This window comes from Pteropus alecto, unplaced genomic scaffold, assembly GCF_000325575.1.
Source record: "Pteropus alecto unplaced genomic scaffold, ASM32557v1 scaffold7, whole genome shotgun sequence".
NCBI lineage: Eukaryota > Metazoa > Chordata > Mammalia > Chiroptera > Pteropodidae > Pteropus > Pteropus alecto.
The window spans coordinates 33,617,344-33,634,036 of record NW_006494614.1 but is presented as its reverse complement, the minus strand read 5'-3'; the positions used below and the strand labels follow the sequence as shown (position 1 = coordinate 33,634,036).

At 37.0% G+C, this 16,693-nt stretch overlaps 1 protein-coding gene across 3 annotated transcripts in view; it reads left to right on the top strand.

The window, feature by feature from the left end:
• The window catches only part of EFHC1 (EF-hand domain containing 1), a 60,930-nt gene extending 44,898 nt beyond the window's left edge, over positions 1-16,032 (top strand). For all 3 annotated transcript variants that reach the window (XM_025042794.1, XM_006926442.3, XM_025042793.1), the window contains exons 8-12: positions 1,864-2,077; positions 2,470-2,617; positions 12,800-13,010; positions 14,450-14,555; positions 15,908-16,032. In XM_025042794.1, coding sequence (XP_024898562.1) covers positions 1,864-2,077; positions 2,470-2,617; positions 12,800-13,010; positions 14,450-14,521 — 645 coding nt within the window. In that variant the 3' untranslated portion in view covers positions 14,522-14,555; positions 15,908-16,032. The remainder of the gene's footprint in view (positions 1-1,863; positions 2,078-2,469; positions 2,618-12,799; positions 13,011-14,449; positions 14,556-15,907) is intronic.
• Positions 16,033-16,693: the final 661 nt, after the last annotated feature.

Genomic DNA, 16,693 nt, shown 5'->3' with positions numbered 1-16,693 from the left:
ACAAAAAGCAGTAATTGTTTCAAAAATTGATGTTTGACTTCATTAAAATGGAAAGTTTCCATTTCTCAAAAAAAAAAAAAAACACCATTAAGAGAGTAAAAAAAGGCAAGGTCAGAGTGGGAGAAGATATTACTACAGAAGTCAACTAAGAACTCATCCAGAATGTCTAAAGAACATTCTAAAATCATTTTTAAAAATAAGCAAGAAACTTGAATAGGCATTTTACAAAAGAGGATATCCAAAAGGCCAATAAACATGAAATGGTACTCAGCCTCTTTAGTGATCAGAAAAGTGCAAATTATAACCACAAAGAATGGCGTCTTCTCACCCACCAGGATGATTAATGTGTTGGTAAGAATATGGAGCAACAGGAAATCTCATTTTCAGTAACATACTCACTTAGGAAAACAGTTTGGCCTAATCAAGTAGACTAGATTGTGCCAAAAAGGTACACTTACTATATGTACACCAAGAGATAAGAATGTTCATAACAGCATAATTTATGATAGCCAAAAACAAACCTAAATGTCCATCCATAGGAGAGTGGATAAATAAATTATGGCATATTTATGCAAATTGTTTGAATTCTGTTGAGCAATGGAAATTAATGAGCTACAGCTACACATAACAAGGATAAGTCACATAACAATTTTGAATGTAAGAATTCAGACACAAAATAATATATACATATTATGTAATTTTATTTATATGAAAATAAAAAGACAGGCAAAACAAAACTTTAGGTTTTCCTGCTTTGTAGTAAAACTCAAAATAATGGCTTTTTTTGGTGGGGGAGGGATAGGATATTGAATTATTGAATAGTACTCTTGAAAAGGGTCAAGGTCATGAAAGACAAGGGCAGACTGAGGAACTATTCTCCTTATCCTCTTGGTACACCCCATCTGTAGCCCTGCTCAGAACTTTGTATTTTGTTCTGAGTGTAATGGGAATCCTCTGGAAATTTGAGAGCAGAAAAGCGATATGGTTTGATTTTTATTAACTATATTGTGGGTGTTAGTTTAAAAAACTTTATAGGGGTGTCCAAAAAAAAAGTTGGAGACTATTAGATCAGGGAATGATATGAGGAAATTATCTTATTAAGAGGAAACCCAATGTCTTTCTTTGACAAACGAGAAATTATTACACAAATAATTCCATGGTCTGGATGAGAAGATAGTGCTGATGTTGCAATATGAGAGGATTTTAGTCAAGAATAAGCATGTCTGTATTTAAGCTTGTTCAATCTGGAATTTGTTGCTCAAGGGTTATGTGATCACTCTCAGCGATTTGATTTAGGAAAAGTCTTGTCTACATGATAATTTCTCAGAATCACTTTCAACTCTATGATATGTATTACTCATTCCTCCCTTAAGTTTTCTTTTTAAAATTATGTATATAGATGTATTTGTTTAAAGAACCAAACTTTGCATAATCATCTTAAGTGTCCATGAAGGTGAACATAATGTCAGCCAAGGGGTCTCAAACTGGCAGCCTGAGAGCAGAATATAGCCCACTAATGTGCTTCGTTTGGCCTGAATAGTGCTTTAAATGAGTTGAAATCAACATGTTAAAATCAGGGTTTTCTACAGTAATCCAGATTTCTATCTTCTCACGAAAAATTGGAAGATATAGCAACATTGGCCTACCTTCCCACGAAGCAACAATCTACTGGAGTTGGGTTGGGGTAGCCTCCTTTAGATGTGTCATGTCCTTTCTAGGCCATAAGAATTCTCCCATACTGTTCATCTGTGTTATAGTTTATCTAGTAGGTTTATATTATAAACCTTGTCCCTGTAGGGTAAATTTGGGGCATCTGGATAGTTTATGTACCTTCATAATATTCCTTTTTCTTCACCTTTCTAGGAATCCCCCATCCCAGAAGACAAAGACCGCAGATTTGTCTTCTCTTATTTTCTAGCCACTGATATGATCAGTATCTTTGAGCCTCCTGTTCGTAATTCCGGTATCATTGGGGGCAAGTACCTGGGCAAAACTAAAGTTGTCAAACCACACTCTTCCGTGGAAAACCCCATTTACTATGGGCCTAGTGACTTCTTCATTGGTGCTGTGATTGAAGGTAGGTCTACACACAGTTTAGGCTTTCCTACTAGCCAAATGAATGAATTCTTCTTAGTTGTAATTTAATTCAATTAACCCTTATAAGAGGCAGTTAGGCCGCATTCCAGCCGAGATAAAGTTAATATTCTTGTATATGTGGTACAGTGTCTTAATCTCTCTCCTTATCAATTAAACTGTAAATTGGTTGCATTTGTTGGCTATAGATGTAGACCCTGAGCTTCCTAAACACTGAGCAAATGACTGAACATTAGTATAAAGAGCTATTGAAAGTTCATTAGTCTAGCCACAATTGCATATCTGTGAATTTGTCATTGGAGGATCAGTATTATTTTACTCCTGATTGCATGATAAAAACATAACCAATCTAAGTGTATTTCTATCCTCTCCCAGTGTTTGGCCACCGGTTCATCATCCTTGATACAGATGACTATGTCTTGAAATATATGGAGAGCAATGCTTCCCAATATTCACCAGAAGCACTCTTGTCAATTCAGAAACATATTCAAAAGCGAGGAGCTCCTACAGCAGAATTGGAAAAGTATGTTTGATTGTTTAGGATCTGTTTTGGCTTTGGTACAAACGAGATATTCGGGAAATAGTTCTCGATAAAATGAATGGGTAATCATATTTTAGATTTTTAGATTTCCCTCACCAAGTAGGAGTTATTAGTCTTACACAGAAGGTTTTCTGGATCCAATATAACAAATAGTAAATTGCAACTTTTTCAGCTTTATTTAGCAAATAATTACCACATACCTAGTGTTTGTCAGATACTATCACTAGGCTCTTGGGGCTTTTATATTAAACAAAATAGAAAAGAAGTTGCTGCCCTCTTGGAGTTAACCTTCTAAGAAGTGGGAGGTTGCCAGTAAACAACACCAGTAAATTATACAATATATTGGGTGATGAATACTATGGAAAAGTAGAGCAAAATAAGGGTGATAAGGATTTCTGGAGGGTGGTGATGGGTTGCAGTTGATCAGGGGAAGTGGTCACATCTTGAGAAGGTGACGCTGAGCAACCACTCACAGGTAAAGGAGTTAGCCACGTGGATATCTGGAGGAAGAGCTTTCCAGGAAGAGGGAGTGGTGAGTGCTCAGGCCCTAGTAGCAGCACATCTAGAGTACCGAAGTAACACTGGCAAGAAGTAGGTCAGTGACAGTGGCTGGAATGGCATGAGAGGAAGGGAGGAAGTAAGAGAGAGAGATAGGAAACCAACAAGGGGCCCGGTTGTTAGGACCCACTAGGTCTTTGGAAAGATGTTGGCTTTTCTCTGAGTGAAATGGAGAGCCATGTGCGGTTCTGAGTAGAGGGAGCAGCAAGATTTGACATATTTTAAAGAACTATTGTGTTATCAGTAGATTAGGAGAGAAATTGGGAAAATATTGCAATAATCTAGGCAGGAGATGATGGTATGTAGACCAGGGTAGTATCAGTGAAGGTGGAGAGAAGTGATCTGATTTTGGACTTATTTTGAAGGTATATTATAGATATAAGAGACAGTAGTTAAAGATGACTCCAAGGTTTTTGGCCTGAACAACTGGAAGGAAGGAGTTGCCATCTGAGATAGGGAAGATATTCATCTGAGATGGGATAGAGGAGGTTTTTTGGGGGGAGGGGAAGATTTCCCTTTTGGATAGACTAGGATTAAGATAGCTATTAGATATCCAAGTGGAGATATTAAACAGGCTGTTGGATATATAAATCTGGAGTTCAGGCAAGAGATGTAAATGCAGGAGTGTTGGCATGTAGATGATATTTTAAGACACAAGGCTGGGTGAAATCTCTAAGGGGTCAGTGTCGATAAAGAAGAAAATGGCTCCAAGGACTGATCTCTTGGGTCCTCCAACACTTGGAGTTGAGGAGAGAAGACTGAGTAGGAGAACTAGTGAAACAGGAAGAAAACCAAGTGGGTGTGGTATCCTGGAAGCCAAACAGAGTTTGCACAGTAGTATGGGACTGTAAAAATGACTGTGCAAAACAATATTAATAAAAGGAAAATTTAATATTGTTCTGTGACCTTCAAAATTTTTTTGTCAAAACACGAAAAACTCTGATGGTTATAAATATATAGGATAATGAAAAAAATAATAAAATTAATTTTTATTTAGCACTGTCATTTAAAACATTGGCAACATTGAGAATTAAAGTGTTTTATTTCTTTGTAAAAAACTTATCAAGAGTAGTTTGAACATTGCTTGCTTTTTCTCATCATATAACTTATGATACAGAGTGAACATCTTTTCTATGCCTTGGCAAATTGTCGTATTCCTTTCTAAGTTTAGAACAGCTTCCAGCATTTTATTATTTTTGCTTTGAGTGTTGTGAAATATCTCCTAGAGTTCCTTTAAAGACAGCGAAATATCTCTGAGAGTTTTTAACAGCAGTTTTTTGCTGGCTTCTGGAATATGTCCATCCTTTTCATTACAGTCACTTTTAAATGTTTCAGGATCTCAAAAGCTTTTTGTATATGTGGTTTATAGCTATTGATATCTACAAAATTAGAGATTATATCTGAGACATTTAAAAATATTAATGTAAAAAATAAACCCATTTTATGTTAATGAAAATAACATGAGTTTTATGAAAAATTACTGTATTTTCCCAAACAAAAAGAAATTAGCGAGAAGAGTGGCATTGTTTTACAGTTTTGCAACTCTCTTTAATATCCAACTTTATTAATAGAAGACAGCTCTATTTTCATCTGCTTCTGTACTGAGCCTACTGTGATATAATTCATCATGTAACCTTTGGAAAACTCCACTGTGCATTTTTGAGAAAACAAGAGTGAAAAAGCAAATCATGATTTAGCATTATTATGAAAATAGTTTTAACCTTACAAAAGGGTCTTGGGAACCTCCAGGGCTGCTGGGACTACTCTTTGAAACATTAATCTGTGGTAACAGGCAGGAAGGTGGCAGAATGTGTGGATTCAGATGCTGGTAGGTGGGTACCTATGGTTGAGGGATCCTTCTTATTGTGTTATTGTTTTCAATGTAGTAGTACAGTAGAAAGAATGAGGTTGAGGAGATGTTGGAGGTTTCAGAAGAGAGGAAAGTTGTGAAATGCTCTATTGACTACATAAATAAAATAAAATGAATATAAAAATAAAATGAAAATAAATACATAGAATTATTTTATCTGCTACTAAGAAAGAAAAAACTATCATTTATAGTTGATATTTACCATCAATTAAAAACTACATCTTGATTCCACAGATGTAAAAAATGTGAAAAAAAAGTGTCTCAAGCCTGACAAAATACGGCAACTGTCTAAGAAAGTGGGAGGGTGAATGGACTAGAGAAGCATAGTTTGAGGGCTGGGCAACATTAAGGCTTGAGTTGAGATCATGATCATACATTTCATTCAAATACTTCTCAAAAGTGTTTTTCTATAATTTTTTCATGTCTGTGCAAATACCAGCAATAATGGAAAGCTTCTTGCTTTGGCGTACTACCAATAGATTTTTTTTCTCATTTAGTAATAAGAAAAAGATAGTGCTGTGGCCCTTGGAATGAGATACCAATAAAAATAAAGAGAAATTCAAGTTCTGGCTTAAGAGATCCTTTGCTATCCTTATTTGAGTCACCACTCCTCTCTCTTCTTTTGATGGGTCAGAGAGAGAGAAAATACTAGAAGAGGATAGGAATACAAGTGGTACGCCTTTCGTGTCTTCTAGCCATTCCGTCTTTGGCTTCCAATTCCTCTCATCTGATAAAAAAAAGAGGACACACAAATCCTTTATTCGACTAATCATTGCTAAGAGTAATTAAAGTGGATCCCAAGTACTTGTCAAGCCTGAGTAATTTTTATATCAAATGTTAGTTACAGGATGAAATTTGGAGTTAGCCATTTCTCTTACTAAGCCAGAAAATTAAAATAATGCTTCGGTAAATCAACATCATCTGAAGTTCTTTTGGGCTTTGGGTCCTCACTGCAATATACTGGACTCATACTTAAAACAAATACTCATTAATCCACCCCTCTACAGGATCTCTACATGTGTGAATAGCATAAATACACACATGTATTCATACATATTATTTTTGTTCTGTTAGCATGCCCATTTGTGCTCTTCAGCTTCTCCCCTGCTTTGTCCATTTTCCGTAAGCCCCAAGTTCTTCCACATTTACTTTGCAGTTGGTCGCAAATATGAGCAAATGATCCAATGTGAGCCTCTTCAGTTTTCCCACTATTTACCTTAGAATGTTTCTGCATGATTACTTGTCTTCTCTTTAACTTCTTGTCAGAGATAAGTAGCTCGCATTTCTGACTGCTCTATAAAACTTCATAAATTGCTTTCTTGAAGATTATTGTTTCCTAATCTAATGGTCTCTTGTCATTTTTTCATTAATTCAACAGATACTTGAGCTTGCATCATCTCCCAAACCTTAGTAAATTATTAGGCAAATATATGAGAGAGAGCAGTTGGAAAACTCTTTTGTAAAGAGGTAGGTAGTGAACAGTTTAGGTTTTGTGGGTTATACTATCTCTGTTGTAACTACTCAACTCTATCCGTATAGGGTGAAAGCAGCCATAGACAAATGTAAATGAATGGGTGTGATGGCTATATTTACGATTCAGCATTATTTAGAACAATAGGCAGCAGGCTGGCTTTGGCCTGTGGGCTGGAGTTTGCCAACCCTTGGTCTAGCGTTTAGCCTTTTCAACTACATATAATATAAATTATTCTTTACCACCCCTGTTTTGGAACCTTCATTCTTTTTTTAATTTTTATTTTTCAATTAGAGTTGACATTCAGTATTATTTTATATTAGTTTCAAGTATATAGTACAGTTGTTGGATAGTTATATAATTTATGAAGTGATTCCCCAAGTAGTCTAGTACCACCTGGCACTGTTCATGGTTATTACTGTATTACTGACTATATTCCCTATGCTATACTTCGCATTCCTGTGACTATTTAGTAACTGCCAGCTTTAAACCTAGCCTTCCAAACCCCACTCCCATGTGACAATCACCAGTTTGTTCTCTGTTTGTATGAGTCTGTTTTTGGTTGGTTGGTTTATTTTGTTCCTCAGATTCCACATATAAGTGAACTCACATGGTATTTGTCTTTCACTTAGCATAATACTCTCTAGGTCCATCCATGTTATTGCAAATAACAAGATTTCATTTTTTTATGGCTGAGTAATATTCTATTGTATATATGTACCATCTCTTCTTTATCCAATCGTCTGTTGATGGACATCAGGTTGCTTCCATATCTTGGCTATTATAAAAAGTGCTGCAGTGAACATAGGGGTACATATATATTTTCAAATTTGTGTGGTTTTCTTTGGTAATACCCAAAAGTGTAATTAATTGCTGGGTCAAAAGGTAGTTCTATTTTTAATTTTTGGAGGAACCTCCATACTCTTTTCCATAGTGGCTGTACCAGTTTGCAATCCCACCAACAGTGCACAAGAGTTCCCTTTTCTCCACATTCTTGCCAATGCTTGTTTTTTGTTTGTTTGTTTGTTTTTGATTTATTGATGATAGCCATTCTGATGTAAGGGTGTGAAGTGATATCTCATTGTGGTTTTAATTTGCATTTCTCCGATGATAGCGAAGTGGAACATCTCTTCATATGTCTATTGGCCATCCGAATGTCCTCTTCGGAGAAATGCATATTTAGGTCCTCTGTCCATTTTTTAATTAGGTCGTTTGTTTTTTAATGTTGAGTTGCATGAGTTCTGTATAAATAATTTTGGATATTAACCCCTTATCAGATGTATCATTGGCAAATTTCTTCTTCCTTTAGTAGGTTGTCATTTCTTTTTGTTGATGATTTTCTTTGTTATGTAAAACTTTTTAGTTTGATGTAGTCTCATTTGTTTATTTTTTCTTTTGTGAAACCCTCTCTCTTGAGTTCTAATAAGTCAGAGCCTCTGTTATTCCTCCTATTCTCTAAAAGCCTATTTGTTGTATCTTTTCCCTACTTGTATCTACTAGATTGGTGTTTCTTGAGGTCCTATGTTTGGGCTTCTAGTTTGTTTTCTCTAAGCTCTCTTGAAATCTCATCTCATCTCATTGCATTGTCTAAATAAGTTGCTCTCCGTCTTGACCATTCTCCTGATTCTTTTCTTAGATTCCTATCTGCCTATAGGGTGTGTCTCTATCTAGCTGAGTCATCAGCACCTCATACTTTGTGCAACTAAAAACTGAAACCATCGTTGTATTCATCTTTCTAGCATACATTCTCTTCCTCCTCCTTCTTTTTGTTTATCTGTCTCATAAAGTTGTGATAACAGTGAGTTGTGATAACAATAAGTTGTAATAATATATGTAAAGTACCAGGATAGTGTCTAGCACACCGGAGGGAAGCAATAAATGTTAATGCCCCTCTTCCTCTTTCTCTTAATCACAGCAGAGTTCCATTTGTCTTGATTTGAGACCTTAGAGATACTTTTGACCATATTCAAGGAGCTGCTAATTTCTTTTTATTTTATTCTACAATGTCTCTTGTGTCTGATGTCTCCATTTTATTCTTACCACTATTTCCTAATTTAAAGTACTCAATCAGTTAGGAGTTGCATTTCTCTGTACATAAGAAAAACAACAATAATAACAGAAACAAACTTATATTAGCTTAACCCAGTGGAGTTTTATATTTCTTATGGAACACAATGTCCGGAGGTCAGCAGTCTGGATCTGGTGTGGCACCTTTAGAATGCCAACAGAGACCTGACTTTTTCTATCTTAGACATCTTTAGCAAGTAGCTTTTGTCCGCATGTGTTTTACTCTGTGGCCACAAAGTGAATGTTTCATCTCCAGCATTGCATCTGTATTCTAGTCAGGAAGAAGGGGAAGGACAAAGGGTCAAAGACTGAAAAGCCAATCTCATCACGTCTTTCCTGTTTTTAAAGAGCTTATCCAGAAGCCCCACCTAGCAACTTCTGCTTACATCTCGTTGTCTGGACTGTATCGCATGGCCATTCCTAACTGCTACTCCACACAAAATAAGGGCTCTATTAGGAGGGAGAAGAGGATGACACGCCAGTGTCTATACTCCCACTACTGCTTACCTAGGCTTCCTCAGTGTCTCCTAACTCATCTTTCCGCCTCCACTGTCTTCCTTAATCCATTTTACACACTGTTATCAAACCATTCATCATGGGACTTGACTCCAAATTCATCACTTTTATTGAGGTATAATTGACAAAATTGTACATATTTAAAGTGTATGATATGATGATTTGATATAAATATACATTATGAAATGATTTTGACAATCAAGTTAATTAACACATTTATCATGTCACATAGTTACCATTTATCTTTTGTGTGTGGTGGGAATGCTTAAGATCCACTCTCTTAGTAAATCTCAAGTGTACAGTATGATTAACAATATGTATAGTATAGGCTTCATACTATACATTAGATCCCCAGAACATACTCATCTCATAACTGAGTTTGTACCCTTTGATCAACATCTCCCTTCCCCCTGCCTCAACCCCTAGCCCCCAGCAACAACTGTTTCTACTCTCTGTTTCTATGAGCTTGAGTTTTTAAAGATTCTACATATAAATGAGACCATACAATATTTAACTTTCTCTATCTGGGCTATTTCACTAAGCATACGTCCTTCAGGTTTATTCATGGCATTACAAATGGCAGGATTTCTTTCTTTTTATGTCTGAATAATATTCCATTATATTCTACATATTCCATTACATGTATATTTCATATCCATTATATATAGTCCATATTTATTTATATATATACATACAGATGTATAATAGAATCATTTTTTAAATCTGTCAGTGAATACTTACATTGTTTCCAAATCTTGGCTCTTGAGTATGAGAGTGCAGATGTCTCTTTGAGGTACTAATTTTGTTTCCTTCCGTATGCATCCAGAAGTGTGATTGCTGGATCATATAGTCTTTAGTTTTATTTTTAACTTTTTGAAGAACTGCCACACTGTTTTCCATAATGACTGTACCAATTTACATTCCCACCAACAGTGGGAATATACAAGGTTCTTATTCCCTGGATCATGTATCAAGAACTAAGGTCAGCGCTGAACCTTTGCAATTGAAATGGCCACACTTTAAAGCTCTAACATATTGTTGGTATCAGAGTGCTCCCCATCCCCCCCCAAAAAAAACAACAAAACAAACAAACAAAAAAACATTAGCAAGAACAAGATCACAGACTATTTGCTTCTTAAGAAAATACATGAATTCCATTTAGTCTTAATAAGTGGAGGGCTTTGTTAGGGTGCTTGTAGCAAAATATTCTAAGAACAGACAAAACCATGACATCTCTCTTACCTATGGGAGATTAATCACCCTATCAAATCACATTTGCCCTTATGGAAAGTAAAGGTAGGGCATTGGAGGGCTTGTCACAGAGTACACACCTAGCATGTTGGGAGCCTAGCCACCTCCCTCAGTTGGCAGTCCCCATTAAGGATAATCAGCTCTCCCGTATGATCCCTTGTTAACCCATGGAACAGACCTTACCTTGGGTCTTGCAGCTGTCCTAAAGAACAGGCCCTGGCTTGGGCCCCTGAAATAAAGTAGGTGCTGTAACTGTCTTAAACAGTACCACCTGTTGCAAGCTCTCTGAATTTACTCTATTTTACTCAAAGGCAGCAGATGCCATGGGCATTTCCCCTGTTGTACGAAGCAGTACAATATCTAGTTTCTTCAGGGAATGAGGAGTTATCTTCTCTTCACAAGATGATTAGATGATCACATTTTAAATTTATACGCCCTGTGGGTCAAACTCCTGGGATGATATGGAAGATTGAGGTTTTACTGCTTTCTGCCATTAAAATAGCTCCCTGGCAGTCATTCATAATTTAGTATATAAGATTGGAATCATACCTATCAGATAAACATAATCTGCTTCTATAATAAATAATGCTAGACAGCATTTAGATATTGAAGATTTTGATTACAATTTTATTATTTTTGTCTTACTGCAAAAGTAACACATGCCCTGAATAAAAACACTCAAAGAATAAAAATTTAGGAAATACAAATAGAAATAAGCAAAATTATTTCTTAAAATTCTGTAACCCAGAGGTGACTACTTCTTATATTATTTTAATATGCATATAAAATGTAATATGATTTATCAGCTTTTTTTCATTTGATAGTATATCATGAACATTTCCGATATCATAAAATATTATATTAAATATATTTAATAGTATATTGATAGTTTAATTTTTTGAATAGGTATTACATTTATATGGGTTTATATATGTGAAGGGACCAAAGAAAAGTTTTGCTCCCACCCTATCTTCTTCCCACCTACTTCTTACCCTCTGTTCTCCATATGCATTCCCAGAGTTTCTCTGTACAATACGAGCAAATTTAAATATATATTCTTATTCCCTCACAACTTTTTACACAAAAAGTAACATGCTGTACACACTTTTGCACCTTGATTTTCTCACTAACAACTTATCTTTTTACACTTTCTGCAACATTGTCAGTGCTGGATTATTATTACACTGGCTTATTGTAATGTATATTATTTAACCAATTCCTGATTTTAGGACTTTTTTTTTTTTTACATATAGGCTATCCCAAAAAAGCTTTATAGATCTATCTTTCTGTACAACTCATGATTATTTCCTTAGGATAAATTATTTGAAAATCTTTTTCTGGGTTGTTGCTTTATGTTTCTAAATTGTTCCTGAAGGGTTATATCACTTTATACTTCTTCCAACAAGGGTTGCCACCAGGTAAAAAGGGAAATAAGTTAAAAGGCCATTGTGAACAGCAAACTTTTCGAATATTATATACAAGAAAGAATAGGAACAAAAAAAGCAATGGTGATTCGGTATTGTGAAGGCCTGGAAGGAGAGAGGTTCAGTGAAAGGGGTTGGGCATACTTGCAAAAACAAGTTAGAACTCAAGTGAGACGTCACTTCTGGTCTTGCCTCTGATGTGAGAGCTGGGAAGAGTCACCATGGTTCTCATGTCAGTTTTCTCATCACTGAAAAAAGGAGGAGTGCTCACTGAGTTTATTTGAGCCACATTTTATTCCAAAACAGATTTGTGAAGATGAAACAGGGTTCTTTCTAGCTCTAAAATTTTTTAATTTTATAACTGTACCTTCATGTTCAGAGGAAATAAAAATCAGACTTCTGCTTATTTTGGCTATGATTTGAAGAGATTAGATCTCCCTCTCTCCAATATTCTGGGTTACTAACCTCTTTTCATTTCAGTAAATGCTAAGCCTAAACTTCTCAATCCCCCACAGAGATTAGTCTCTTAAATTCCATAGATAACCTTTCACAGAACTCGGAATAAATTGGAGAAGGAATGTTAAAAGTATAAGAGATTCCTGTCTACAGAGTTATAGATAAATATTTTTTAAAGTCAGACATTTATTTCAAGATGATGTAACAAATAATGTAGGTCTGCAACAACATTAAGAAACAGTCATGTGATTCCCACAAACATGAGACTTGGAATGGTGGTTTTGTTAGAATTGACTCTCTGGTGATTCAATAGATGGCAGCAAGGGAGGCTGCGCTTCAGTTCAGAAACTGCCCCTAATCAGGCCATCGTGATGTGGAGGTCAGCCCTCAGCCAGCTCTGCAGGCAAGTGTTCAGCTATTGGTCAGCTCAGCGCGAAAGCTGTTTGTCATTAGAAGCTTCCCTGACTTCACCAAGTGAGAACTTTGGCCACTGAGATAAGATTAGTCAAGAATAAATACCATGTTCAATCACTTCCTTCTTTTCTCTATAGCAAGCACATTGACGTGGATCCAGGTGTGCAAGAACTGGAAGCGTTAATAGACACAATCCAGAAGCAACTGAAAGATCATCCGTGGAAAGAAAACATGCTTGAGGCATTTCAAACTTGTGACAAGGAAGCTTCGGGATATGTGGACAAAGAGATGTTCTTTAAAATCTGTGACTCTCTTAATGTCCCAATTGATGATTCCTTGATTAAGGAGGTCAGTGTGCGTTCCTCTTCTGGGCTAATTGTAAAGGCTGAGCAACATTTATTCTCTCTTGAAAGCAACTGCATCTATATTTTGTTTTAACTGGGGAAGATCTAAGATGTTGTAATTAGATCTCCTATTTGGTCCTGATTATGGTTTTCCCCTTGGCATTCTTTTCTAATTGCTGTTGCAAGACACTTCTTTAAGTAGTATGGGGCTAGATAGCACAGGGCAGCATGTCAGGGCTGAAGGAGGTGGTCCTGGAGGGGCAGCCACCAAGGGAAGACTCAGACCTGGATTGAGCGGGTCGGTGGGCAGCTTTTGACAGCCTTCATGGCCAATAAGTACGTTAAAACCATCAGTAGGAGTAGCATGGAAGAGGGCGTGGCCACTACCCAGAGACAGTGGCATCTGTCAGCAGAAGTCACATGGCCAGCTGCAAATGGAGAATAGACATCAATATTCTCCTAGAATTCTCATGACTGAATTGAAGAGCGTGTTTCATGCCCCCTCCCCTTTATTTTTTCGTTATAAACCCCTTTAGCCAGGGTTTCCCTAAAAGTCAGAACAAAATTTCGGCCACAATTGCCAATTACTGACTTATTATCATTGAGACGTTCTCACTGATTAAGAACACTGAGGTGCTATAGACCTCAAAGATCTTTTGGCAAAAAGGGATGCTCAGTTAAGATTCACTTAGGGAAGTCTTTTTTAGGGCTAGAGTGACTAGGTGGGAGATGAGGATATTTTGTAGACAGGAACATTAGCAAGGAGTTGGAGAGGTAGAGAGAAGGGTATTTGTTCATGTGGGCCAAAAATCCATTTAGCTTCCCAAGTCCCAGATTGATTTCATGCCCAGATTTTGATTTTTAAATCATTTGTACTATCTGTGACCTGACATGGGAAAGAGGAACTGCAGTCAGTGAAAAGTGGGACAGGGGAGTGGGATGGATTTGCATGTGTCTTATGAAAGTAACCACAGCAGATCAGTCTACTACCACTCATAATTGAGTTTCAGGGGATATGGTTTGAGCAGCAACATAACTAAATTCTCCTATTAGGCTGTGATAACAGCAACCTGCTATTTTAAGAGTCTTACTCTGAACAGACTGGGTAGACAAAATCTTGTATTTGAATATAAAAACAATTAAAAATGCTTTGTTTGTTAAAAAAAAAAAATTTTTAAATGCCAATGCCCTTATAAATACAAACGTTAGTCCTGAAATTTTGGGCAGGCCATCTACTCCATCTGAGCTTTGGTTTTATTGTGTAACTGGAAAATACCGGACTTACCTACCAGGTTCAGAGGATCATTTCAGAATCAACTGAGAATATAAAAAACTGAACTGGTTTACAGGGCTGGGGATCATTTTTAATAAGCACACTCTGCAGTTACACAGAAGGCAGCCTGCAATGTCTGTCTCACCTGCTCTCTTTGCTCTTTTCTGCAGTTAATCAGGTTGTGCTCTCATGGAGAAGATAGGATTAACTACTACAACTTTGTTCGTGCTTTCTCAGACTGACCTGGCTGATGATGAGAGAATACAGTTTTCTGAGGTTGGACCTACTCTTTGAAATATACCTTGTACTCTTCACAGAGGCATTTATAGAGCTCTTGAAATTATATTTCTTTTTTGTTTTTTTCTTATATTTTACTACTACTGAAGTCTAAATTAAATTGTATCTTTAGGAACTAAGATTAGTGCCTTATTTAGGGAGGTAGGGGTAATACAGGTGTTGTGATGGTTAATTTTATATATCACGTTCACTGGGCCTTGGGGTGCCTCGATATTTGGTCAGACTGTTTCTGGGTGTGTCTGTGAGAGCGTTTCTGGATGAGATTAACATTTGAATTGCTAGACTAAAGCACATGGCCCTCCCCAGTGTAGGTGGGCCCCATCTAACTCATTAAAGGCATGAATAGAACAAAAAGGCTGACTATTCTCTAAGTAAGAGTGAATTCCCCCTTCCTGCCTTCAAACTGTGATATCAGCTTTTCCCTGCGTTCTGACTTAAACTGAAACATTGGCTCTTGCTAGGGCTTGAGTGAGAGTGCAGGCCTTCAGACTAGAACTACACTATCAGCTCTCCTGGGTGTCCAGCTTGCTAACTGCATGTCTTGGGACTTGTCAACCTCCATAACCACGTGAACCAATTCATTATAATAACTCTCGTTCTCTCTGTATACATCCTCTTGGTTCTGTATCTCTGTATAACACTGACTGATATAGGTGTACAGTGATTATGAACGATAGAATTTGCTCAGAGAAGCATCATTTGGGGTGTTGGAAATAAGCACACGGTACTGGTATTGCTGCTAAGCCAATGCCCCACCCCCACTGCCTGCTTGCCCCAGGACTACAGGGAGAAACACCCCATATTTTTCAAACTGTGGTTCTAGGCCCATTAGTGGACCTGCATTTTTAAAAACATGAAATAGAATAGAAAATATCAGAGCGTGATACAAATAGTAGAGTATGTACTGTTACATGAAACTTTCAACAGAGTGTGTATACTGGGTCATGATGTAAAATGTATTTCTTGATGTGGGTTGTAGTAAAAAAAAAAAAAAAAAAAACTTTAGAAACTCTGCATTTAGAGAATCTGCCTTGAGATAGGAGGAAAAGACTAGTAACAGTTACTGTTTTTCTAATGAGCTCTGGCAGACGTTCTAGAAACAGAGCTGCCACCAACTTCATCCTTATAAATGCTGTCTCAGATTCCTCCCTGCAACGTAAAAAGTGGTATAAATGAGGATGGAGTTATATACAATCCAGGATGCTGGGCCCTCTCTGAACTAGTGGGAAACTTCCCTTGGTTTTACTTTTCCTAACGAGCCAAGCCATCTCTAGCTACTTTAATAAAAGGGCTGTAAATGTATTATGTTGACTCTCTCTTTTCTGTTCCAGGTCAATATCTCAAGAAGAATCCATGCTTTGATTTGTTTTCTCCAGTCACTCATAGCTATTAAAAAAACCTAACTTTCAAATATTTAAAAGTCCATTTTGGTCTAAAATAAAAACATAGAGCTCTATCCTTCCTGCCCCAGTTTCGTCCTGCCTGCCCAAGCTTGGAAGCCTGTAGTGTGTGTTTCTGTGGGGGAAGGAGGCGGGGTCGGGCAGGTGGATTTCTTCTTCCTTCTGGTTTCTGTTCCCTTTGCCTCCATTCAGCCATATTGCTGTTTCTGGCCTATGTAGTGTCTGGGGCCAGGGCCCTAAAGGCTGGCTCTTTCTCTCTACTAGGGCACTTTTTTTTTTTTTTTTAAGTTTCAAGTATACAGTGCATTGGTTATACATCTATATAGTTCACAAAACGATCCCCCCAATTGCACCTTCCCTCCCGACCCTCCACATAGCCAATGTATTAATGCTAACTGTATTCTTTATGCTGTGTTCCCCATCCCCATGACCTTCCCTCAGCTACTAATTTATATTTCTTTATCCCTTCACCCCATTCTCCAAACCCCCCAAACCCCCCTCCTCTCTGTCCGACACCAAATTGTCTACTATGTTTGTGAGTCTGTTTTTGATTCGTTTGTTCTTTTTATTCCTTAGATTCTGCATATAAGTGAAATCATATAGTGTTTATCTTTCTCTGAATTAAATACCTTCTAAGTTCATCAAAGCAATATCTTTTTCTATCCCCTTCCTTTTCATATGTCAGGGTCTTGTTTTTCTTATGCTTTCAGCCACTCT